General features: G+C 39.7%; 1 protein-coding gene across 3 annotated transcripts in view; it reads right to left on the reverse strand.

Moving 5' to 3' along the window:
- ZDHHC16 (zinc finger DHHC-type palmitoyltransferase 16) overlaps positions 1–26,129 on the reverse strand; it is a 558,609-nt gene that overhangs the window by 24,231 nt on the left and 508,249 nt on the right. For all 3 annotated transcript variants that reach the window (XM_044056233.1, XM_044056232.1, XM_044056234.1), the window contains one exon: positions 5,122–5,192. In XM_044056233.1, coding sequence (XP_043912168.1) covers positions 5,122–5,192 — 71 coding nt within the window. The remainder of the gene's footprint in view (positions 1–5,121; positions 5,193–26,129) is intronic.

Below are 26,129 nucleotides of genomic sequence, written 5' to 3' on the forward strand. Positions count from 1 at the left end.
TAGATTACTCAAATTCAACTGATGGCCTGGGTAATGAAACAGCCAGGCAGGGGGAAAGCTTGCTCAGTTACCTTTTTATTTATAAACAAGAATCTCCAAAGCAAAATATTGGGAAGGAAGAAAAGTCCAGACACTATGCAAAAAAATAAGTAAATCCACAGAACAGCACTATCTGGAACACACAGCTGATAAAGTCAATGAACAAACTGCATACAACAGCATAAAATACTCAGATGTTTAATAAAACGGAATAAGCACTTTCACAGTAAAATGCATACTGCTTCATCAGATAAAAAAGAAATTACTAATCTTAAGAGACAATTTAGGAAAAGAGGTTATAGTAGAAGGGAAGTTGAACTGGGAGTACATGCTGGTGCTGAGTTGAGAGATAGTAGAGCCGACCATATTTTGGCACAGCGACTGAAATCTCGAGGTAGGGAGATGCCATCAGTTTCATTGGCAGTACCAATACAGTTCAATAGTGATACAAGAACTGAGATTATTAAGAAACATTGGCCCATACTTCTTACTGATAAGATTAAGAAGTAGTTGGAGAATGACCAAAGTTTAGGTATAAAAATAAGAGAAGTCTGAAACAAATGTTATGCTATCCAGACCACAATAAACAGCTAGTGAGGGACATTAGTATTGCAGGCACTACTCCATGTGGTAAATGCAATTTTTGTAGCTATATTGAAACTGATAATGGATTTGTTAATCCGAACAATGGACGTAGGTTTTGCTTTAAAGTACAGGCTGATTGTAATACAAATGGTGTCATTTATCTGAACACTGCGTAGAATGTTTTTCATTCTATGTAGGAAAGTGCAATCGTAGGATGAGGGACAGGATTAGGGAGCATATCTATTCCATCAGGATTGGATATGAAAATAATGCATTAGCGAAACATATTCTGTTGGCAGAGGATCATCATTCCTTTATGTTTAGGGTGATTGATACGGTATATGAAACGCCCAGACTAGGAGACATTCATAATTTTATGGAGAAAATTGAGTCCCAGTGGATTCTTAAGTTACAGTCACATAAAGGGAAGGGCCTGAATGGTCATGTCCCACTTAAACCTATTCTAAAAGCTAGGACACTTTTTAGGTGAATGATTTGGTGTAGTATATTTTGTATTTTATGTATAGATAGACTTATTATTATTTATTACTTTTCCTATATTGTTTAGACCTTCATGCATATGTGGATTTTGTTGTATTATAGGAGGTGTGTCTATTTCTATGTTTGTGATTGGTTACATGAGAGTATATAAAGTGAGCATGCACAAATTTTTTTATCTGATGAAGCAGTACTGGAATTGTACTGTGAAAGCGCTTATTCCGTTTTATAAAACATCTGAGTATTTTATGCTGTTGTATGCAGTTCATTCATTGACGCTATCAGCTGTGTGTTCCAGATATTGCTGTTCTGTGGATATCTTTTTATTTATTTAACATTTGTTTACCAGGATAGTCCGACTGGACAGATGGCGTCCATTTTCAGCTGAGTCCTTGGGAGAAAGGCTCCGCACAGTTACAGAATAAAGAGTAACTCATGGTAACAATTATAGGTTACAAAGTGTAAATAACATTTAGTAAACATGCTACAGAAAAGTTTAACAAGTTAAAAGTACAAAGCTGAAATACAAATATGTGAGCATAGCACTTTCATGGAGTGAGCAGAGGTACAATATACGTGCAAGGCATTTTCATAGTAAGAACATATGTACAATATTTACAATATATACAATGAGCATCAGTAGAGCACAATATTAGTATTCACCAGAAGCATTAGGAAATAAAACCCTACAGTAGGGTAAGGCTTCAAGGAGGTCCACTGCAGTTACATAAATGGTTGGTGTAAAGGTATGATTTAAGGAGGTTTTTGAAAGTGGAGGTACAATTCTGTAATCTGAGGTCAGGAGGCAGGGTCCCAAGATTGCCGACTGCCTTCTTGCAAGTTGAGGCTTTCAATGTATCGAACACGGACAGGAACAGAGGACATGGATTTGGTGCTTCCAAGCCAGGAACAGTAGTCTTCACTGGCATATTACCAGTAGCACTCATGCATGTAGGGAAGGTATATAATGTCCCCCACGGTGATGTGAATGTTAAGGTCAGCCACATGAGAAAGGTGTTAGGAACTTGCAAGAAAAATACCCAACTGCCCCAATTAATGAGGGCTTCCTTGTGGGTCCTTGGACAGATTGGGGAACAGCAGCAGTAGGGAAGTGGAAGTAACTTGATGGACTTTAACGCTACAAATAAAGTCTGAAAGTGATAATGGATTCATCTGTGAACTCATGAAATGCCAAGCAGGGGTGGTCTGTGACACAGGAATGGTAAGCCACATGATGGGCAATAGGCTGTAATGAAGGTTGATGATCTGTACTTGTCCAGGGCAAAGCAGCCCTCATGCCTGTCTCGAACATGGCTCTGTCTGATTGGCTCTTGACCAAGTTGGTAGCCATGTTGTTACTGGCAGGGAATGAATGGGCCCAAGCCATTGGAAGAAGAATGATGATGATTGACAGGCAGGGAAATAACAACAGGAAAAAAGATGTTAACATTAGCAAAAAATGTAGAAAGTGGTAAATACAAAAAACATCCCTTCTAATGACCAAGACAGCTAGAATACATTCCTTCAAATCAAATGTGAATACACTTCTGCTAAATACGGAAATCAGTGGTAGGTAGGCAAGGAGCACTTTGTAAGCCATTACAGAAAGAACCATTTCATGTTAGCTCAACATGGCAAACTGCATTATCTAAATCTACTACCAGACCAATGTGGCTGTCAGGAATTTTGCATTAACTCAAAACACCTGATGTCTGCTCTACTGGCAAAGGGTTAAAGTCTTAATTATTGGTAGATGACCTGTCTTCAGTTAATGACATTTATACTAAAGCAGCTGGCTGGTGAGGACATGAGTGAGTTGACACCAATTTGCCCTTTCCAAGCTAAAGGGGCTAGGCAATGGGCCCTATCCAATATCCAACAGCACCACCTGAGGGTGGAGCTCTCGTATGTGCATCATATGCCAAGATGATGATTTAGGAGTGGAAGTCCCACCAAAGGGCATAAGGCAATCTGAGGAAAAGTGGGTGTATGGAAGTATACTCACACCTCGCTAAGCTTTGCTCAGCAGCACTCTGCCTCCAGCCTGTTCAACAACTGAGACAAGAGTTAGTTGCATCTTGAAAAATCCAAGCCAGATGAAGATGACCAACAATACTCAGGTCCTGTTCCTACTTCTTGAACATAAGAGTTTACTGAAATGTATTGTTCCTTCAGGTGGGACATTAGATCCAAGGTCCTGTGTATCTGAGTTGGTGTTAGCTCAGGTGGATGTAAACCATTTCAATAATAGCAGCCAGATGCAGAACCAATAAACAAATAATCAAAATCCCATGACATTTACTGAAAAGAGTAGAAGTTCCTCAGTGCCTTGGCCAAATTTCCCCAGTCAGTATGAATACCACCTTGGGTCTTCCCATAAAAGAGGCTGCTGGCCTAGTGTGGCTAAACAGGCCAACACAGAGTAAAAACAAGTAAACAAATGCCCCACAGGGTGGCATGAGGATGGGGAACAGAATGGTTCAAATGGGTGCTAGGGGAATCTTTAAAATCAAGGGTTGGTAATTGCCAAAAAAGAAAAGTAAAGTAAAGAAAAAACAATGAAGAGTAAACACACATTGAAAAGTTTACATGACCAAATTACCTGCAAAAAAGTGCAACGCCTGCATGACTACACAACGACAATGACAGAAATACTTGTGCAGTTAAGATAAAGTACACAACCCCATACAGGTTGTGTGCAAGACCACAGGCATGTCAGGCCACTTTCAAACCATGCAAGAATATAGCTACTACTTCAGATACAAAAAGTGTTGCTGTGATCAAAAAGCTTCTACCTACCAAGTGTACAGGCAAGAAGAAAGGACTAGGGAATCCTAAATAAAGACCTGCATAGGTTGAGTTTTTAATTGAATTTACAACAGAAGCAGCTGTTAAAAAAAGGACTAATACAAACTACTGCACAATAACTATAGGAATCAATCAGAGGAGGTTAGCAAGGATTGGGAAGCAAGATTAGATAAGAAATTCTCAAAGAAACAAAGGAAGGACATGTATGGCTCTCAGATATGCAACCAAATCTAGATTATTTAGGATTTTGCCTGAAAGTGTTCGCATAGGTACTTTTTTATACCTCAAGCAGACTCCAAATAATTTTTCCTCAGGTAGATGGCAAATACTGGAGGTCTACTGAGGAAGAAAATGGTACTTGGGAGCATATGTTCTCGGAGTGTAATGAGTTGGCAGAATTTAAAAATTCCCTACAGAGTACTCTGTCAAGAATACTAGGCAAGCAAATAAGGAAATGATTTTTTGAGCCGGGAATATAGGATCTGAACTGGCTAGACATAAGGCCTTATTTAATTTAATTCTGGTGGCTGACAAAAAAACAATTACTAGAAAATGGAAATCAAAGACTAAAGCAACCATACTTGAAGTAGTAAATATTTTAACAGAGGTAAAAGAAGAGGAAGTGGGATTTTTAGAAAAGGGTAAGAGTAAATTACATAGAAAAAAGCGAAATTGTGAGAACAATACATGCAGAAAAATGTTTTGGAGAAGGAATGAAGTTTGAGAAGGCAGGAATTGAACAATCTATGTAATGTTGGTTTCATCATATTGTATAGAACAATAAATGTGAATACTGTTTGTAAATGTGAACTTGTTAATATGGTGTGTTTATTTTTAGATCAGTGTACGTTTGCCTATGTCACAAGTGATAATTCAATACAGGTGTTTAAAGAAAAAGCTTCTGCCTAACTAGTACAGATCTTTAAGGAGAAGTTTGTATGGGGCACAGATACACAACACTGTCTTCGATGCTGTTGAAGTCCCCAGTCCCTCACAGAAGTGTTCTTCAGCAGTAATAGATGAAACTGTCCTTGTAACTGACAATATGACTATCTGCCATCTCACTACTACAACCTTTGTGTTGTTTTCCTTAACAAAAATCAGCCCTACATGACAGTTCATTTAGTTGGACATACCCAAAAGTCACAAAATAGTCTGTCTTGATTCTAATACAACAGAAAACAGTTTTACCTTCTCTTTTCCACTCCAAGGAAAATTCGCCAGTTGTTGAGTTTTCCATAGCTGTAAGGATTTCTAAATCTCTGTCAAAAACAAACACACATTTAGGAAAAAAATTGCCTCATTTCTATTGTTAACCTGCTTTTATTTATTTACTTGGTAACTAGGTTGGTGGATTGGTCCAATGGCCCCTTTTCAGCCATGACCAGGGCTCAGAGGCAATAAACAGTGCAAGTAAATGCAAGTTATACACTTTAAAAATGACAGACTGTTAGGTTTACATAGCTGAAAAACTTTATAAAGTTCCTACACTACACAATTATACAGATTTTATAAAATAGAAGGTCATATAGTTCTTATGTAACAAGACTTACTCAGCTGTTACCTTAGGCACACACCTTGAAGCTGGGATGTAGTTAACTCATCTGGCCTGCTTTCTACATGAAAACTAGGTGTAACTGCATGTTTTCTGATTGCCTGAGGATTATTTTCTGTGTTGTACTTCTATTACAAAGGCTTACATGCTGTGAATTTCTGCAGAGCTAACTACCTGGCTGTGTTGGACTCTATAACCATCTGATATATCAAACTGATACTTTTTGCACTTGATTTACATTGTACTGCATTTATATATTTGCTTCATTGTTTATTGCTGGCCTCTTCTGTCGGCTTTGTTTGTTTTTCCCACCATCCCACCCAAGTGTTGTACTCCCAAACCTGGTGGCTTTGGAATTGCCTGTCGCTGCTGTAAAAATTGATTTTGGTCACTCCTCCCACTCCCATCTCATTTGCTCACTCAAAGTACAGTAATAAGATCATTTGGGAAGGACTACCCCCCCTTGCTTCTTTGATTTTGGACACTCCTCTCTGTCCCATCTCATCAGCTCAGTCTACTGAGTACAGAGAGAGCATCTGGGAAGGCCAACCCCCTTAGTTTCTTAATCTTGAACTATCTTCTGTTTCTTCCCTCTCCACTTAATAAAAATAAAACAAAAAAGAAATACATTTTTACTTTATTCAGCTACTTTTACTGCAATTGTGTTCTTCCTACCTTATCACCTTATTTTTGCTGTGTGCTCTTAAGTGTTCAAGTGCTTTTACTCTGCTGTATTTATTACTGCTCGTTAGTAGCTTGATTAAATGCAAATGTTATTCTAAGCATCTTAGCTCTGGTTTTAACACTTGTGGTTCAGGCCAGTTACTTTACATTTAAGAAGGTTTTTGTGGTCAAACCCTTATGAAATCCCTCTCTCTGTAAGCCAGCCAAGTAATCGGAACATTATGTCTTGACAATTCCCATCAGTTTTTTTCCTGCTGGTCGACATAGGCATACTGCCTCATGTTGACCGACAACCCTCTTCTCCTAAGCACATATTTCTATTTCTTCTATTTGTGAGAAATGCATGTACATCAGCAATCTGGAATCCATGCTCTCTCACTCCACAGTCAATAATCCTAACAAAGAAGAGATTGCCAGCACAAACACCACACCACTCATATCACACAGCCAACGATGACACACACCCACCTATGTAGAGGTCCTCAATAAAAACTTACCTACACAGCAAAGATCTCCAAAATACACTCACAAACATTCCACACACAGCACCAAGCAAAACACACCAGTGTCTCACAAACACAGCCCACAAGGCAAAAATATAAAACATCACAACCCACAAGGCATAACAATGAACCAAACATACTAGTCATTGCCAACTCAATTGTGAGGCACATCGATGTCTCCCTCACCAAGCTTGACAAGAAGGTCACGGTCAGTTGTCTGTCTGGTGCCAGAATTCGCCACATCATGCATTCACTTAAGTCTCTCCACAACAAGTACAAGTATGACTCTGTCCTTGTCCATTTTAGTGTGAATGACTTGAGCTGTACCTCCCTGGACTATATAAAAAGAGACATGATTGAGCTCTCAGAGTATGTGTCCCAGGCAGGTATGACCCTAATCCTAAGCAGCATCCTACATTCACCAAGAATGTTACTGCAATACCAGCAAAAAATAATTGACTAACATTTGGGTTAGTTTCTGGTGTCATTCCAAGGGGATCCTGGGTTGACATGCTTGACAGGCCTTGATGCTTTGCCAGATGGCCTTCACCTGTCACCAATGGGATTCCCGATCCTGGCCAAGGTTCTCATCTCCCCCATTGTGCCTTTTTAGGCAATGTCCCAAAGACAAATCTTCCAACATAAAAGATCTGTCAAAAAGCAAATTGAAGATCATGCTGCTTAACGCTAAAAGCCTTAACCAGAAAATGCACTCACTGGAGGCTCTCCTTGCACTGGAAGATGCTGATGTCTGTGCAGTCAAAGAAACTTGGTTCAAGGCTGCGAACAGTACCCCTGCCTTACCAGGATATACCTCATTCCACACATTCCAAACCCAAAATGAGAACAGGAAGACTAAGGGTGGTGAAGTCTTTATCTTCATTAAGGACAGGCACACCTCTAGACTTGTTTGCCAGCAAGATGCACTGGAAATGCTGCAGGTGCAACTGACAGTTAGCAAGACATCCATCACAAGTTATAGCCAGTTACAGACCCCCTCCATGACTCAAGACACCCACTCCTCGTACCTGGATCTACTTGACTCCATCAAGGTACCCCCCCCCCCCCAACACCATGATCCTTGTTGACTTCAACTACCCCATCATAGACCGGGTGAACTATTCCTGCACTAATGCATTCACTCAACGATTCCTTGACTTCATCAATTCTAATGCACTAAACCAGCTCTTCTCATCCCCCACAAGGGAAGATAACATTGTAGACTTGGTTCTCACCAGCATGAGTGACTGCTGCACCACTCCGATAGTATGTTCTTCCCTTGTGAGATCAGATCATCAGACTATCTCGTTTGAAGTTTCTACTCCACCCACCCCCATCAGCCCTTCTCAAAAGCTCACTACAAACCCCTAAGTGAGGGTATCTGTAGCTTCATGCCACTGGCCTCCTCAGAGGATACAGACAATTATGCTGAACAGTAGGCCAATACAGTATGCAAACATCTGTACAACTGCATGGAGTCAGCCATACCCAACAGAACTGAAACATGCTCCTCAAGGAAACACAAACCTATTTGGTGGACATCCTCTATCAACAGGCTTTACAACAAAAGGAAGAAACTGTTGTCCAAGTGCAAAAAGGAACAAATTCCAAATTGGAAAAACTCCCTCCTTAGCCTCAACAAGCAAGTTAGATCACTACTGAAAACCTCTAAAGCCAATTATGAATCGAAACTAGCCTCCGAAACAAAGGGAAACCACAAATTCTTCTTCAGTTACGTCAGGAACCTCCATGGCAAAGCCCAGGTTTGTTCCAAATTAGTACTTAACAGTATCATCTACACGTATCCTGTTGACTTAGCCAAACTGCTAGCAGATGGGTTTAGCGCAAACTTCACCCTCTGTTTCCCCAAAGGCCCTTTTGACATCCCCGATACTTATGCACCTCACATCTCCATAGATCAAGTCTTAAAGGCCCTATCTGAGGCAAAGAACACAGCTTCCATGGGAAATGACAGTATCCCATACTGTATTCTGCACCATTTCCAGCAAGAACTGGCTTCACCATTGAGCACTCTATTCAACCACAACCTAAGTACAGGCTTCATTCCAGCAGAGAACTGTCATTGTCATCCCCTTGCACAAAGGTGGTGCCACTACTGACCCTGGAAACTATTGTCCCATTAGCTTGACAAGTCTTATCTGTTAAAGCCATGGAGCATATTATTATGCATCTCATAAACAAGGACATAGGCAATCTCCATGCACTTGACTCCACTCAGTTCGGATTAGTCAAGAACAGATCTTGCCTGCTGAAACTGGCTGAAGGCTTTGACACAATCCTCTAACTTGGGCATTATTGAAAAACTAATGCAACTTGACGTAAATCCCTAGTTCATCAGGTGGGTGGCCAACTGGCTTGCCAACAGGACCCTCAAGGTCAAAACAGGTGCCTTCATCTCCGATAGCAGAGCTGTCACTAGTGGAGTTGCCCAGGAATCTGTTCTGGGACCCCTACTGTTTGGCATCTACTTCTCGGAGGTCCAGGCAAAGATAAAAGGCCTGCAACTGACCACATTTATGGACTGTAAATTGGGTGCTGTCTGACTCCCCAGATGATGTTAACATACTGCAAAAGGGTCTCACAGCAACTAATGACTGGTGCCAAAGTCATGGCCTTAAGTTAAATGCAAAAAAATGTATTATACCATTTGTCAAAAACATGGCCCCTACTGATTACCACATCAACGGTAATCCCCTAAACACACAACCTGTCGTGAGAGACCTGGGTACTCAGGTTGATAATCTCACATTCGACCATCATGTAGTGGCAGTGGTCAGAAAAGCCTTTTACGTGGCTAACCTCAGAAGTAAAGGGACTGCATCCAGAAAACAAAAGGAGATTATTAACTCTCTATACTCCTCCCTCATTAGACCAATAATTAAGTATAATGCCCTGTTTGGTATGCACCTCTCCAAACATCTGCACCAACTGGGAAGGCCACAGAAATGCCTCACAAAGAGAATCCATAGCCTTCAACACCTGTTCTATGCGGACAGGCTCAGATCACTATCACTCTACTCAGTATGATACAGATTGCTCAGAGGTGATCTGTATCTCGCCTACAAGGCAATCTCAGACCCTGCTTTACTAGAGAAGCTCTATATCTGCATGTTTAACTCCTCATGCATTACCCACTCGAAAAGCCTGACTCTAATATGAGACATCAACAAAACCTGGAGAGAAAGATTTGTCTCCCAGAGGCTGACCCATTTCTGGAACAGACTTCCCACAGATGACAAACAGGGTACCTCGCTGACCCTCTTCAACAGCAACATTGATGAGTGGATGAGAAACCACAAATTTGCCCCAGGGGTCTCACCTGTGCCCCTCATTGACAGGGGCAACAGGCAATGACTGAGGTTTCTTTTTGGGGATAAACGCTTGGCTAGGCTTGTAAGAGCCCCAGCACTATTAGCCTAGTAACATCCTATTATCCTATGCATTTCCTTCCTTCTCATCATTACTGTTAATTTGATCTATTTTCATCACCATAATCCCAACAATTAGTTTTTAACCCCTTATATAGCTATCACCAGTTTATTAGCATCAACATCTACCATAATGGGTCCCTTCAATGGCACATATATAGTAGGATTCAGAAACAGACACAGAGTTCATCAGTTTTGTCTGGGGCAGATAGTGTTAATTTTTAGTCTCTAACTCTCCTCCTCCTGGCCAGTCCTTACTTAGTATGTTGCCCATATCACAATGTACTAATGCATGAGGGTAAACCACTGAAGCCGACAAGTATACACATTCATATAAACTGGTACTTCTGTAGCCTCTATCGGGTGGGAAGGTTAACAGTACATAGGCAGAGACTCCATCACCCGCAATACCAGAAAGCAGTGCTTGCCAACATGAACATACTTTAAGAATCAGAACTAAACAGTGAAGACGTGAAAAGAGTAGAGGAAGCCTACATAGGTAAGAGAGCATTACAGCAGTGCAACCAAAGCATGAACAATCATTGATAAGTGAGCTGATGGAATCAGATGTTTAATCAGGGAGATTTTCTTCAAATGATAGGAGAATTTGATGATGGCAGCAAACTGGTCCTTAAGGGAAGCCACTCTGAGTATCGTACCTAAACTTCAACATGAATTCCAGTATATCACCACTATAGATGGTCTTTGGAAAGAAAACTGGGGAAGTATGAATGATGGCATAAATGGCCACTTAAACTGTCTTGCTGGTATCGAGATTCAGTCCATTATCAATCATCCAATTTTGGCTGCACTCCAAGTATCAGGAAAAGATGGTTCAGAAGCAACACAGTCTTGACAGAAGCAGAGGTAGAGCTGTGTGCCATTTGCATTAAAACGGAAAGGTAAACATAGCCTATGAATAATGTCTAAGCACAGCACATACACTGTGAACAGCAGGGGACCCTGAAAAGTATAAACTCCAGACACAAATGAGTGCAAACAGTGAGATGGGATCCAAACCATGAGTGTATAACGCCTAAGATGCTACAACAATGACTCAAGCAGTTGAGTAAGGCATCATGGGTCCATTATGTCAAACACTGAAAACAGCCCTGAAAGGAACAGGATGGAATAACAAGTTTCACTACTAAGCCTAGACAGAAAACCAGACTGGAATGGGTCATACATTTTATTAATACTCAAAAAGGAGACAATTTGCATACATATGACCATCTCACGTATCTTATCAATGAAGGAGAGGACTGAGATAAATCTATAGCTATCCAGATTATCACCATCCAAACCCATGCCTCTTATAAATTTGAGGGAAAAAACTCCATTCTCAAGGGACAGAATGGTAATCTGGTAAAGAACTGGACCAATGACATCCATGTAAACTGTTAAACTTGGCTGGACAAAGATCTAGTCCACAGGAAGTAAAACATCTTGCAGACCACTGAAATAAATTTATCGTAATCAGGGATGTCATACTCAAACCAAGAACAAGATATCTTGCACTGAACTGATCCACTGCAAGCCCCTATGAAACATACCTTGGTCAACATGAGACTTAATGCAGGTAAACAGAGGGAAAGTATTGAGCAGCAAAGCTCACATTCTTCAGAGGAAAATGACTTCTTGGTGGCAAGTCAAGATGGACTACTGAGCATTGATACTACCTGGAAGATTGCAGTTGAGATTCCCTGAGACAGCAATAAAGATATTTTTCAGGTCACTTCAGCCTGGTAAATATACTATTTGTTCAGCAAAAGCCTATCCTCCAGCAGGCAACTACTGTGCCACCTCAACTCTAATTTTCATCTCATTTGCATTAGATCTTGAGTTGAAGATCATACCATGTATGATGTGGCACACAATGAAAAGGACAATCACAACTTGGGGCTAAGAAGTCAACAGAGGGAATAAAAACCTTAAGCCTTGACAGGCTCAACAATGGCCAATGCACTGAACCTCTGCAGACAGTGGTGAATAATAGAAGTCAGTGAATCTGCTGTTACGTGATTCAGGTTGCTACAGACCATCAGACCCTGGTCTGGAGATAACGTCCTAAGTAGATCAGCCCAGAAGTAAGGCTGTGATCGGAGCATGTGATGGTCTCCATCACCAGGTCACTCACTGCCACACTTCAGAACATTAATTTCAACATGCGGCTCTATATATGAAGTACAGACATAACCTGAGCAAACCCAAATCCCTGCATAAAACACAAATTCTTTTCCAAGAGTCTGAAACTTCCTTGTTAACCCAAATATTGAAATCAGCCAGAATCATCAACTACCTGATATGAAGAAGACAAGTGTGTAAATTTATCTTTCCATTACTTGGTGCACAAGAGGCAAGGATGTACTGACAGTCTGCTCTTGCTGCCATGACACAGTCAAAGGAGTTGGAAGCACCACCTGTAATCTCCTTCAGTCCAAGGGAGGATTTGTGCAATATGGCAACCTGACCACATGACTTAGCTGACATGGACCACTGCACAACTGAAAGCCCTGGTGGCACAACAACTGCAAGAATATGCTTGCAACTGATGTCAAGCCAGGTTTTGATAATAAACGGCAGGTCATTGTCATGGAATAGATTCTAGGTGCAAAACACAAAGCTATCTTAAATGCAGCCCTCTCAAAATCTCATTTATGAGCTGCAAATCACATTGTTTCACCCCACCCACATGAACACAACATCCTAATATTGACAACATTAAACTAATAATGCTGGTGCCATAAAAATTGCTACCAAAGCCTCCCAGAACTCTTAAGAGTAAACAGCAACAAACCCCAGTACTTCTCCTACATGTACACCTTCACCAACATGCCACCAACAACATAACATCCCAGTGTCAAATAAGAATACATCTGCTTCTGAAAAATTTTAGTAGTTGGTGATGCCACTGTTATGCACACTGACTCAATGCTCGGTAGTTTGAAAAAGCACAGGTTTACAGCTAACTGTCTTTTGGAAGCCATGACTGCTGACATATCAAGGGCCCTCAGGACACTCTCCTCCAGTAAGGATGACTACAACATGATCGTAGTCCATGCTGGAGTGAATGATCTGGCACAAACACCTATGAAAGACAAGCAGAAAGACTTTCTAGAACTTGCTACACATGCTTCTGTCAAGGATAAGACTCTAGACTTGAATGGTATCCTCTATTCACAGTGAAAGACACAAAGAAAATACAACTGGTTTCAACAATTCTGATTTGATTCTGATGAAATCCATTTATTACGGGGTGAAAGCACTCAATCACAGTACTTTCTAATAAAGTTTATATTCTACTTTTAAATCCTTTAGGCTGGTGTGATACTTTATTTTAGTTTCTGGTTTCAACAACTGACTAAGTAGCTGGTGTCATTCCAGAGGAGGTCAGTTATGTATTTGAGCAGGATGAAATGATCAACAATCCTACTTGTTTTGTAAAGGATGGTCTGCAATTCTTTTTTTCAACGGCTTCCACATGCTGTCCCCCAACATGCCTTGCTTACGCAGAGTTCATCTAAAATCATGAACAAACTAACAAGTCACATCATAAAATGCATAACATCAAGGTGGCCCTTCTCAGTGCCAGGAGTCTTGACCACAAACTGCCCGATTTGGTGACACTTCTACATCTGGGACTAGTCCATGTTTGTGTAGTCACAGAGACATGGCTCAAGTGCAGTGAGAGCACCAATGAAAATGGTAAAGTTGTCTCAGTGCTCATCAGGGATTTTATCCCTTCTGAAGTAATACCCATGACAGCATCCCCCAAGCTCTTCAAATTTCAGTTCATGACAACACCCACCAAGCTCTTCAAATTTCAGCTCACACCAGGTAATTCAGAATTTCAGCATACAGCTTGTCACCAACAGGATCATGAAAACATTCTGGCATTCTTTGAAAATATCCTTAAAAAGATTTTTTTTTTAATCCCCTGGAACTTCCAACTACTCCTCTGTAGACTAGTTACTTGTATTTCTAATGATGGTTATGCACAATGCTTCTTAGATTGGTCTAATGAATATTCCTTGGATCAAACTTTCATAAATCCCATTGGGGTGGTAATATCGGACCTACTTCTCACAAACTTGGCCCTGAAGTGTTCCCTGCCTCTGGTTGATCTTTCATTAGTTAAATCAGACCTCAAAATTGTTACATTTTCCCAAAAAAATATCCACCTCTCTGGTAACCAACATCACCCTCTTCAGAGACTTCAAGAGAGTAAACGTTTAACAACTGTTAGGGCAAAATCTCAAAATCTGCCCATGTTAACCACACTGTGAATTGGGAATATGAAGCCACCTATGCCGAGGATCTTTATGCTCATTTAGATAAATTAATTGGCAGAGCAGTCCCCACCAAAACCAAATATAATAACTAACTCAACCACAAACCACACTGGTGGTCAGTAAACTTGAACAAATTATACAACAGAAGGAAGAAACTGCTTAGATTACCTTGTAAAGCCAAAATATCCAATCACAAATATAAAATAAAATGCTTCACTAAGAAGCAGCTATAAAGACCAGCAAAGCAACCCGTGAATGTAGGCTTGTTTCTGAGTCCAAGTATAATTAGAATCTCTCTCTTAACTGCATTAGAAAACTAAGGAATAATTCACATCACTGATCTGAACATATCTATAATGGCAATTCGCATCCAAATCCTAAAGACATTGCCAACATACTACCAAATATGTTTGCTGCAAATTTCTCCACTGAAACTGTGATCTTCACTCCAAACATCCTGAAGTCACCCTACCACCACTATCTCTGGAATCACAACCTTAAAACTCTGCAAGCCAAAAAAAAAAACTAGATCAGTGGGTCCCGACAACATAGCAGCTTGAAATAGTGTGATCTATGTTCTTGCTGATCTCAAGTTGTTCAACCTACGCCTTGCCACAGGCTATGTTCCTGAGTCACGGTGAACAGCAGTGGTGATACCTCTCCATAAGGGTGGCCCCAGCACTGACTAGGGAAACTGCAAGCCCATTAGTCTTATTAGTCTGGTCTGTAAAGCCATGGAATGCATAATCTCTGACCTCAAATCAAGATATTAAAATTTTGGTCAGTCACGACTCTCAACAATTTAATTTTAGAGGTAGATTGTGTCTGCTTAATCTTGTACGCTATTTTGAAAAGGTCGTGTAGGTGGTGGAGAATGGCCACACTGTTAAGGCTGTCTACTTAGATATGGCAGAGGTGTTTGATGTCATACCACATGGTACGCTAATGGTCTTAAACACTGATCCCTATGTGGGAAGAAGGACTGCAAACTGGTTCAAGGAAAGAAAGCACATTGCCAGGATCAGTGCAGTTATGGAAAAGGTGACCAGCGGCATTTCACAGGATTCTATACTAAGACCCCTCCTTTTTGACATTTATTTCTCTGATCTAAACACCAACAGGGCCTCTGGCTAAGCCTGCTGATGACTCTAAGTTAGGTTTATAGTAGTTAAATCAATCAATGACACTTATACCAAACAGAACTAGTACATGTTAACTTCTGCTGCACCAAAAACTGTTCAAACTACAGACTTCCAAGATGGCTACACACTAAATAACAGCTTAATTTCAGCTCTCCCAGTGTGAAAACAGAAACTCAGAAAAAACAGCCAGTGAACTTGTCTTTTTGGGCAAATTTCAGTAACTGGCTAGTAAGTGCATTGCCTGCATGCCAGCAAAAGAGAAATTCAGAGAACCTGAAAGAAAATTAATTACAGAAGGTGAGGGGAAAAAAACTGTAGTGGAAGAATCTTGCAGCTGTTCAGCAAAAAAAAAAAAAAAAATCAGTTCAGGCCCCGGCTCTGGTCAAAGACATGATTTCCAGTAATCTACAGGGAAAAAAATAAGTTAAATGTGCTCACATTAAAATAAACAAAACAGTGAAGGAGTATATCAACTCAAATAACAAAAGGCTGAAAAAAATGGAAGAAGCTTTAAACAGATATTCTGATGATCTGATAAAATTACAAAAATCAGAGATCAAACTGAAGAAAAGGCTGGACGAGTACATGACTGCTCAAGAGGAGATGTTTAAAAAAAATAACACAATTAGCAGATGCAGCATGTAGGGAAAACTTGAGATTTTCTGCTGTGCCAGATAAGTACTGGAAGGAACAGTCTGTTTTAATGTTATGAAAGCACAAATAAGCAACTGGACTGGCATTCCACAGCAGTTCTAAACTGAAATGGCATATTGTGTGTATGCTCCAAACCTGGCCATGAGAAAGAAGCCAAACCCTTAACAGTAAACAAGCAATCCTACCAGCAGAAAGAATTGACTCTGGAAAAAAAAACTGTAGCAGAACAACAAAATACTAAAAGTAGGAGACAGTATAGAGTATTTGTGGAAAATGAGTACTGTACACCAGGCAAAAGAGGAGTAAAATTATACCAGCAATCAGGGAATGTTGAGAAGTAGGTGTGAGATTCAAGTTGCTATATCTAGCAATTTTCAGAATATTTTTTTCTTGGGGGTCAAAAATCATTTTTTGATGAAGAGCATGCTAAGGAAGAAATAGAAAAGTTTGTCCAACAAAGTGTGAGCTATCAAACAGGATTCTGCTGCTCATTCTTCTGATAAAGCCCACAAGGAGACTCTGTTTTCCAATGTTCCAAAGGAAAATGCTTGAGACACAGAAAAAGCACAAGAGTTAACTAGAAGAACTAGGAGTACGTTGGAAATGAAACTGGCTGGATTTGGGAGATGTTTGGAAGAACATTTAGGAGAGGAAGAGAGGAAGGAAAGAGTCAAGTGCAAGTAAAACAAAATTTTGCTCTTAATATTTTTATAATAAATGACATACTGCATGCTGTAAAGCAAAGCTTTTGCAGTCATTTTTGTATGAAACAGGGATACTAAAGTAAACGGGTGTACCTATTTTCCATCTTTTTTGTTCAGCTTTAAGAAATGTAAAAAGAGAAGAAAGCCTGGACAAAATAGCATAATATAAGAAAAAAATAATAGGCTTTTCCTTAATTTTGCATAGAGAATGACTGGATTAAGGCCCTTGGCTTGATTTAATAACAAATTTAAGAGGAAGAAAATAACATTGAATATAAAGAACATTTTTTCTTTAGCACATAAACATTATCAGAGCAATATGAAAAGCTTGTAGTGGAAGAGAACTGTATATCTGGTTCTCATATTTCTATGGAGACAATCTGATAAGGGGGCAATTCAAATATAACACTTCTTTCTTTCATTGGCTAGGAGATGTTTTCTGACAGTATTCAAGTTTTATTCTCCATCTGAGAGGAAGAAGAGATAAAACCAGACAGCACTTAAAGTAGAAGCACAGGCTGCACCATGAGTCAGAGTGCATATCCTTCACCATAGGTTAATTCAAGCCTGCAAGTTTGTCAGTCTGGGACAATGGTTCCTATCAGGAGAGCTGAGCTTCATTATTTGAAGATTTACATAGGATGTACATAGTATTTTATGTTAATAGTAAGTTAACAGGTGCATTTTCTTTTTGAGGATTTCATTAAAAGAAAAAAAATCTTTTAAGATGTGACATAGGTTCAAATGGATATGATAAAAACAACTGTACAAACTATCAACCTGTCAAACACTGGTGTATGCATGTAACACAAAAGCTGAAACTAAACATTTAAAAAAAATAAGCTGTTATATGCAACAGGTGGGAATAATAAATTCTTACTGTGGAAGGTGATATTCTTTACAAAAAAGAAATAGTATATTAAAAATGCAGAGAGTAAATACCTATGCTACAGGAGACACATTTGGAAAGAAATGAGTATTTGAATTTGATAAAGAAAGGATTTCAGGATGGATATTGAGCAGAATATCTGGGAAAAAGAATTACAGTAATTGCAAGAAGAGGTATAATAGTGACAGATGTGGAAAACAAAGATTATAATTGTTGATCTGTAGTACTAGGGGGCTACTGGTAATGGAGGAGGATTACACTGGCATGGATTTCTATTCTAAAAATTGCTACAATTTTTTTTGGGAGACAATCAGCTTTCAGCGGGGAATATTACTTACAGGTGCAGACAGGAATTTGATATGAAACAGTGAGGATGCATCTGCGGAGCCCAGAAGGGAAAATATAACAAAACAGGGTAGATTTTTTAAAGAAATGTTTGAAAATATTTGGTATGGAAGACATGAAAATATTTCACAGGAAGATGTGCATTTAATTGAAAGTTTTGATACGTACCGAGTAACTATTTCAGATCAAGTGCAGATTACTAAAATAAAAATGCAGGATAATGAAATAAAAGCACAGTGGTGCTTCCCCACCTCTCTGTTAAAAAGAGAGGAATTTAAAGAATGTGCTGTGGAAATTATTGAGGAGTTATTACAGAAGATGAAAGACATTTCTTCTGAAAATATATCTAGGGTGTGGGATAAAATTAATGTGGAGTTTAAAAGTAGGATGGAAATAAAAGAAAGAGAGATATGATTAATAAGTAACAGGAACTATTTAGAGGGACTGACACAGGTTAAAGTATTGCACAATGGGAGACTCTCACAGAATAAGAAGAGGTGCAACTGCAGAGTGCTAAAGTGAAAATAAGGGACTATACCTTGACAATGCGCAAGTTTAGAAAATTTACTGGTAAGCAACTGTCTTGTGAAAATTAACTCCAAAGCACAAAAAATTTTAGCACAACAGCTCACACAAAAGAAAGTAGAAGAGGTTGTTGACAAGCTTAGGGAGCTTATAACTAGGAAAATAACCAGAGATCCTGTAGAGGTAATAGAAATATTTTGTAAATTTTATGAAAATCTGTATGTGGAAATCAAGAAAGAGTATGAATGGAAATGTTTGTGGAAGAAAAAATATGCCACGGTTAGAGGTAGATGAGGCTCAATTACTAACAGGATAGGAGGAGCTGAGATAAAAATTGTGAAGGAAAGTCCCCAGGAACAAATGATATTACTGTGGATGTTTGGAAGATAGGAAAGGGATGAAGAGATGGGGGGGGGCTCAAGAAATGAGAAACTAGGATTCTGGATGCAGCTCCTTAAGGAGAACAACCATACAGAATAATGTATTCATAAAGTAGCAAAAAGCATTCTAAGAACCAAGTCAACACTAGGATGGAGAAGGGAGATTCTGCCGATAGGGATTACTGCAATTAGACGTACAAAGAAAAGGAAGTGGTGGCTGGAACCTACTGGAGAATACTGGCAAAGGAACCAAAGATGTACTATCGTTATATTGATGATTTAGTGTTTATATGTAAAGGGGGACAATCAGAAGTTGGCAATTTTTTAACTATAATTAATATAATGAAATTTAAATTTGATTAAATTTGATAGGGATGATGTGCCAAAATATTTATATTATTATTATTATAAAAAAAAAAGAAAAGAAAATACAAAAATAGAGTATCAAATACACAGGAAATTTCAAGGAAGTGGTTCATGTATTACATCAGCCATCATCCTTATAATTATTAAAGCTAGCTTATTCAGATACATAATTAATTAGGTAAATGTGCAGTAAGTAATGAGTTGGAACTTATGGTTAGGAACTTATGGCAACTTGTAATACATATATATCAAAGGAACCAAAGTACTGGGAGTAAATACTTAGAGAAGGAAAGGTAATAGAATGAGAAGAGATGAAGAATTCAATTGGACTGCAGGCTGGAGATTGCCTTCCCTATCAAAGACTGACATCAAAGTATAGGCGAAGAGTAAGAAAAAAAGGGAGATCCTAAGCAGAAGACCAACACTAGTACAGTATTTTGAAGAATCTGGTACAGAAGCTGAGGTTAAAAAGGAATAATTAGGATATATAAAATACTGCAGGAAAATATGAATCAGAGGAGGTCAGAAAGGATTGGGAAGAGAGACTGGATAAGCAAGTCACAAAGAAACAATGGGGGATAGATGTATGGCTCCCAAATATGCAATAAAGTCTAGATGATTTAGGATCTTTGCTTAGAAGTATTTGCATAGTTATTTTTATACCCCAAGCAGACACCAGAAAATGTTTCCTCAGCTAGATTGCAAATTTTAGAGGTGTGATGGGGAAGAAAGACGTAATTGGGAATGTATCTTTTGGAGTGTACTGAGTTAGCAGGCTTTAAAAATTCCCTGCAGACTACTTTGTCAGAAACACTGGGTGAGTAAATTGGTGTAACTAAGGAAAGTTTTTGATTTTAGTAAGGCCTTGTTCAGTTTAATTCTAGTGTCTGCTAAAAAGCCATTACTAAAAAATGGAACTCAAGTCTAAACCAACTGTATTAGAAGTAGTGAATATAGTAACAAAGAAAAAAAGAACTGAAAGAGAGATCTTTACAAAAAGGTAGGAGGAAATTACATAGAAAAAAATGTGAATTGTGGGAACACCACATGCAGAGTAATGTTTGGAGGAGGAATGAGGTTTAAGGGAAGGCAGGAATTGAATGAGTTTTGTAATGTTTGACTGACAATGACTGGACAGATAAGTGATGTATAATGTTTGCAACTGAAAATGTTATTTTTTTTTATAAACTGCATGATTGCCTATGTCATATGTGATAATTTAATGAAGATGTTTCTTGTTTAAAAAGTGTTCAAACTAAATGTTATGAAATGTATTCTCCTTTGGAAAACAACACATTTCTACCACTTTCTGTATTAGTAATACACCCACTCTCCAGAGAGCTTGTGATCAGTGACTTTGGCACCTTAACTGATGGCTCCCTCTCCTTTAATCAACATACATTAACTGTAGTCAGAAAATCCTTCTGCGTCTCACAGTTACTCAAAAAGGGCATGTCATCTGAAATCAAGGAAGTTATTATCCTCCTGAACTCTGCCCTGGTTAGACCTATCGTAGAATACAATGCGGGTCTATATCATATTATCGAAGGTTCATTACTGCAAACCTCTGTTCAGCGAACGTACACTTCAATGAATTACTTTCAGAGGGAAATATGACAGATCTATACAATGCATCATTTAGCATGTATTTCACTAGACACACACAAAAAAAAAACATGGAAAATATGTAGAGGATCCTAACAAAAACAATTTTATGCCTCAAAAATCTGAGTTAACAGGAAAGGCTGGAAGCACCACCCCTGTACTCGACTGTCATACAGGCTTCTGAGTACAAACATGTACCTTGTCTTCTGTGGGATGACCCTATTTTCCATGACCTCCAATTTCTTCATATACCAAATAGTGTAGCCAACACTAGAAAATTGGATCCTAATTTACATCGGAAAATAAACAAAACTAAATGGAATGAAAGGCTCACTGCCTAGTGCCTCCCTTGTGCTAGAATAGACCCCTCTTGGATGTCAAGTAATACTGGATGCATGCCCTGTAATACACTCCAGGACTTACAGGCCATGGCTTCCTTGAAAAGGCTGGAAAAGCTTGGGGTGATTACTGGCAAGGCAAGCATGCCTTCTGGTCAAATAGCCTTGTATTTTCTATGATTACAACAAAATTATTCTTGACTGACATGATCTGGAAAAACAGCATCTTGGCCAGTGGTGCAAGAGACCAGGTCTTAGTTACCTGTCCAAGATTAATAAATGGACCTGAGGATATATGCTGCAGAACGGTGTTGTAGGTCTCAGTGACATACTTTCTTCCACAGGGGTACCAACAACAACAACTGGGATCTGGCCACACAAACATCTACAATCATCCTGAAAATGATTGACTAACGCTTAGTTTCTGGTCCATTCCAGGGGGATCCTGTACCTGACAGCCTGGGAAGATATGATCGACAGACCACCATGCTTTGCCAGAGATGGCCTGCATCTGTCTCACCTGGGCTTCAGGCTCTTGCCTCCCCTATAGTGCCTATTTTAGGAAAAGTGATGAGGGTTAAAACTACCAACATAAAAATTTCAACAAAATACAAATTAAAAGTCATGCTGCTAAACGCTAGGAGTCTAACCATGAAACTTCACTCATTGCAAGCATTCCTAACCCTGGAACATGCTGACACCTGTGCAGTCACAGAAACCTGGTTCAAAGATTCAGAGAACACCCCAGCCTTACCTGGTTACTCATCCTATCATATATTCAGACCCCAAACTGTGGGCAGTAAAGCCAAAGGAGGTGGAGTTTCAATATACATTAAAGACATATACACCTCCAGGCTAGTCAAACAGTATGATGCATAGGAGACACTCCAGGTGCAGTTAACCATTGACAAGACCCCTATTCAAATCATAGCTACTGGCCCCCAAATCTGACTCAAGATGCCCAATCTGCCTATTTGGACCTGTTCGAATCTATCAAGATTCAACGCTTTACCCTGATCCTGAGTGACTAACTTCCCAAATAGACTGGAAGAACTCATACCAAAACACAAATGCCCAGAGATTCCTTGATTTTGTCAATGAAAATGTCTTAAACAGCTAGTCAATACCCACACAAGAGGTGATAATATCTCGGACTTGGCATTAACCAACATGAGTAACCACTGCAGCATGCCTATAATATCACCCTCCCTGGTAAGATCCGACCACAAAGTGGTCACTTTTGAAGTCACCATCTCCCCCAACCCCCCCCCCCTCTAGCTAGGATCAGGCATAAAAACTTCTCCAGATCTGATTACAGCCTCCTGAGGGATGGTATAAACAGCTTCACAGCCCCCTCTCCCTCTGTAGGAACTGGCAACAATATCCAAAACTACACCAAAGTACTATATGAGCATTTATACAGATGCATGGAGTTAGGAATACTCGACAGGACTAAATCAGCTTGAGTACTGGCTTCATCCCAGCTGAGTGGAGGACAGCCACTGTCATCCCTTTACACAAAGGTGGAGTGCCCACCGATTTGGGAAATTATAGACCCATCAGCCTAACTAGCCTGATCTGCAAGGCCATGGAACAGATTATTATGGACTTCATTAACAAGGACTTTGGCAACCACCAAACACTTGATGCTACACAGTTTGGCTTCATCAAGGGGAGGTCATGTCTGCTAAATCTGGTCGACTTCTTTGAGATGGTCACCAAAGCCATGGACAAGGGGAAGACTGTGCACACTGCCTACCTTGACCTGGCCAAAGCCTTTGACACCATTCGCCACTCTGGCATAATAGATAAACTCTCTCAACTAGGCATCAATCCATATGTTACCAGATGGGTAGCAAAATGGCTCACTGACAGAACCCACATAGTCAAAATAGGGGAAGCACATCAAGCAGTAGACCCACAACAAGCAGTGTACCCCAGGGTTTGGTCTTGGGGCCTCTGTTATTTGGAATATATTTTTCTAAGGTGCAGGCCAAAACCATTGGGCTATGGCTGACCAAGTTTGTAGATGGGTGCAGTCATCAGTTCCCCTAGTGTGTGGACATCCTTCAAGAGGGTCTCACTCAGACAAATAACTGGTGCCAGAAACATGGCCTCAAGCTGAATACCAGAAAATGCATCATCATCCCCTTTGAGGAGAGTGATGTCCCCACAAATTATCACATTAATAACAACATCCTAAGCATGCAATCTGTCATGAGGGATTTGGGCACCCAGGTTGATAGCAACCTGACGTCTGACCACTATGTTGCTTCTGTTGTACGGAAAGCATTCTACATGGCCCACCTCATAAGTAAGGGTATCTCATCCAGGGACAAGGAGGTCATAACATCCCTGTATTCTTCCCTTATAAGACCCATTATGGAGTACAACGCCCCTTTCGGCATGTACCACGCAAAGCACATGCAGCAGCTGGAGGGACCACAGAGGTTCCTCACCAGGAGGATCCAGGGCCACAAACATCTACTATACACAGATGGGCTAAAAGTCCTATCCCTCTACTCGGTTTCATACAGACTCCTCAGAGGTGACCTCTGTCTGGCAAACAAGGCGATCACAGACCCCACCTTGATGGGACTGCTGCATATCCGCAAGTCAAGCTCCACTCGAGACTTGTTGGCGGGACAGATTTGTGTCCCAGAGACTCCCTCTCCACATTAAACAGAGTACCTCTTTACCCATTTTTAAGTGCAACCTGGATAACTGGTTGGGAAACAGAAAATATACCCCTGAGATTCCACCCATGTTCCTGCTGGACAGGGGCACTGGGGGCTGATTTGTCTAAACATGGGCTAAACTCTTACCTAGGCTTATAAGGGCCTCAGGGCCAACCTCCTATGATCCTATGATATTGACAGTAATAAACACATGCTCTGTTATCTCCTACAAATACCCAGCCCCCTTCAGTCTGCAACATTATAAGATGGCAGCTGAGAAGGGATAACATTTTTCAAGGAAAATAAGTTTGTGTCATAGAAGAAAACCCATGACCTAACAACAAAGAAAAGCTAAAAGATAAAGTGGTAGAGGCAAAAAAAAGTGAAACTAAAATAGGGCACAAGTTAGCAACCAATAATGGAAATCAGATGACAGATGATTATACCAATAAGCACTGAAATACAAAAACTGAAAAGAAATTTAAATCACACTAAGCAGAAAACAGCAAGAAAGGAACATAACTAAAATCAGTAATAAAACTTAAAACAAAATATTCAAAGTAATAAATAATAAAATTCACTCAGAGTTAGTCAAACAAACAATAATGTGACAGTTCCTCACTTAAATTCTAGCACCCTAAGAATTAAACACCTAAAAATTAAGATTAGCACAGAAATTTTGAGCAAAACTAATAATTAACCAAACAGTACACTGTGCTTCCAGTGGACCAATGCCTGACAACAGATCAGATGGCAAGCGAGGACATTTTTGTGGAGAAGGCATAAAAATTGCAGCAGAGGTTTTTACCAAACAAGTCAGCCCACATAAAATGCTGAAACAGAATAAGAGGATTAGTATTAGGAACACGTTATGAAAGTACTGTTGTGCAAGTAAACTTACTGTAAGCTCTATAGGTTATATCCTGCATAGGAGATAATGGCTGACCAGCTTCCAAAGCGTCAGGACACCTTCCACAAATACAAACAGCTCAAGCTATGCTGACAAAACTAAAAGACAGGTTTGGATGTCAAGCCCTGTAGAGCTTTCCTGCCAAGTGAAAGAAAGAGGCTGAGCTATGAAAGGACATTCTTGGAAATTAAAAAAAAAAAAAAAAAAATTGTCCAGACTCTGGCATCAAAATTACATAAAAAAAAAAACAAGGGGGATGGAGGGAGATAAGCAGCTACTGCAGCAGCAGCAAGCATTCAAATGTCTATTATGCTAAGTTCACTTACACAACTGTACTATGTTCATCATATTGATCACTGCTGCAGTATCCTAAGTTCTATGGGTAGATTACCATAGCTTACCATACCATAACAACTGGGAGTTGTAAGAGGAAGATTTAAGAAGCCCCCTGAAGAATGATCCTAGCAAAGTCTGACCTAGACCTGGAAAAAGAATCTAGCTTGTAGTGCTTTGTAAAAGCATGTACAGAAGACCAAGTTGCTGCTTCTAGAATACTTCTACAGTCCAAGCCTTTGCAAAAAGCCACAGTTGAAGCAAAGGCCCTGGTAGAGTGTGCCTTGACCTTGTTGTGATGGGAATAACAAACGGTAATAGCCTGGGACATCCATGTGGAAATAGTCTGGTTTGACACAGATTGTTCATTCTTCTTACCTTCACAAGAAATGAACAACTGATCGGTAGTTCTGAAAAAAATTGTTCTGTAAAGATAGTACCTGGGATTTTTGTGGACATAAAATGTAAGCAGTATCCTTTCTCCCTAAGTTTTGGGTTCAGGGAAGGACACGTGCAGACAGATAATTCTTCTTAAAATAAATTTGGATAACACTTTAGGCTTAAAAGAAGTATTAGTTGTTAATGAAACCCTGTCTCTCTGGAAAATGAGAAGGTTGACCTACCATAAGTGCTTGCAGAGATCACAGCAATCAGTACAATTGTTTTCCATGTTACAACTCTCAAGTTAGACAGATGAGCTGGTTCAAATGAAAAGTTTCAGCTTCAAAAATACAAAATTAAGATCCCAAGGAGGGGCCACCAGATTTCTTGGAGGTCTCTTTTGCAAAACCACTTTCAAAAACATTTTAACATGACACTGCATTAAAAGAAAAGGTCCATGAGCAGA

The sequence above is a fragment of the Protopterus annectens genome, chromosome 14.part0 (genome assembly GCF_019279795.1).
Source record: "Protopterus annectens isolate FY-2018-M chromosome 14.part0, PAN1.0, whole genome shotgun sequence".
Taxonomy (NCBI): domain Eukaryota; kingdom Metazoa; phylum Chordata; order Ceratodontiformes; family Protopteridae; genus Protopterus; species Protopterus annectens.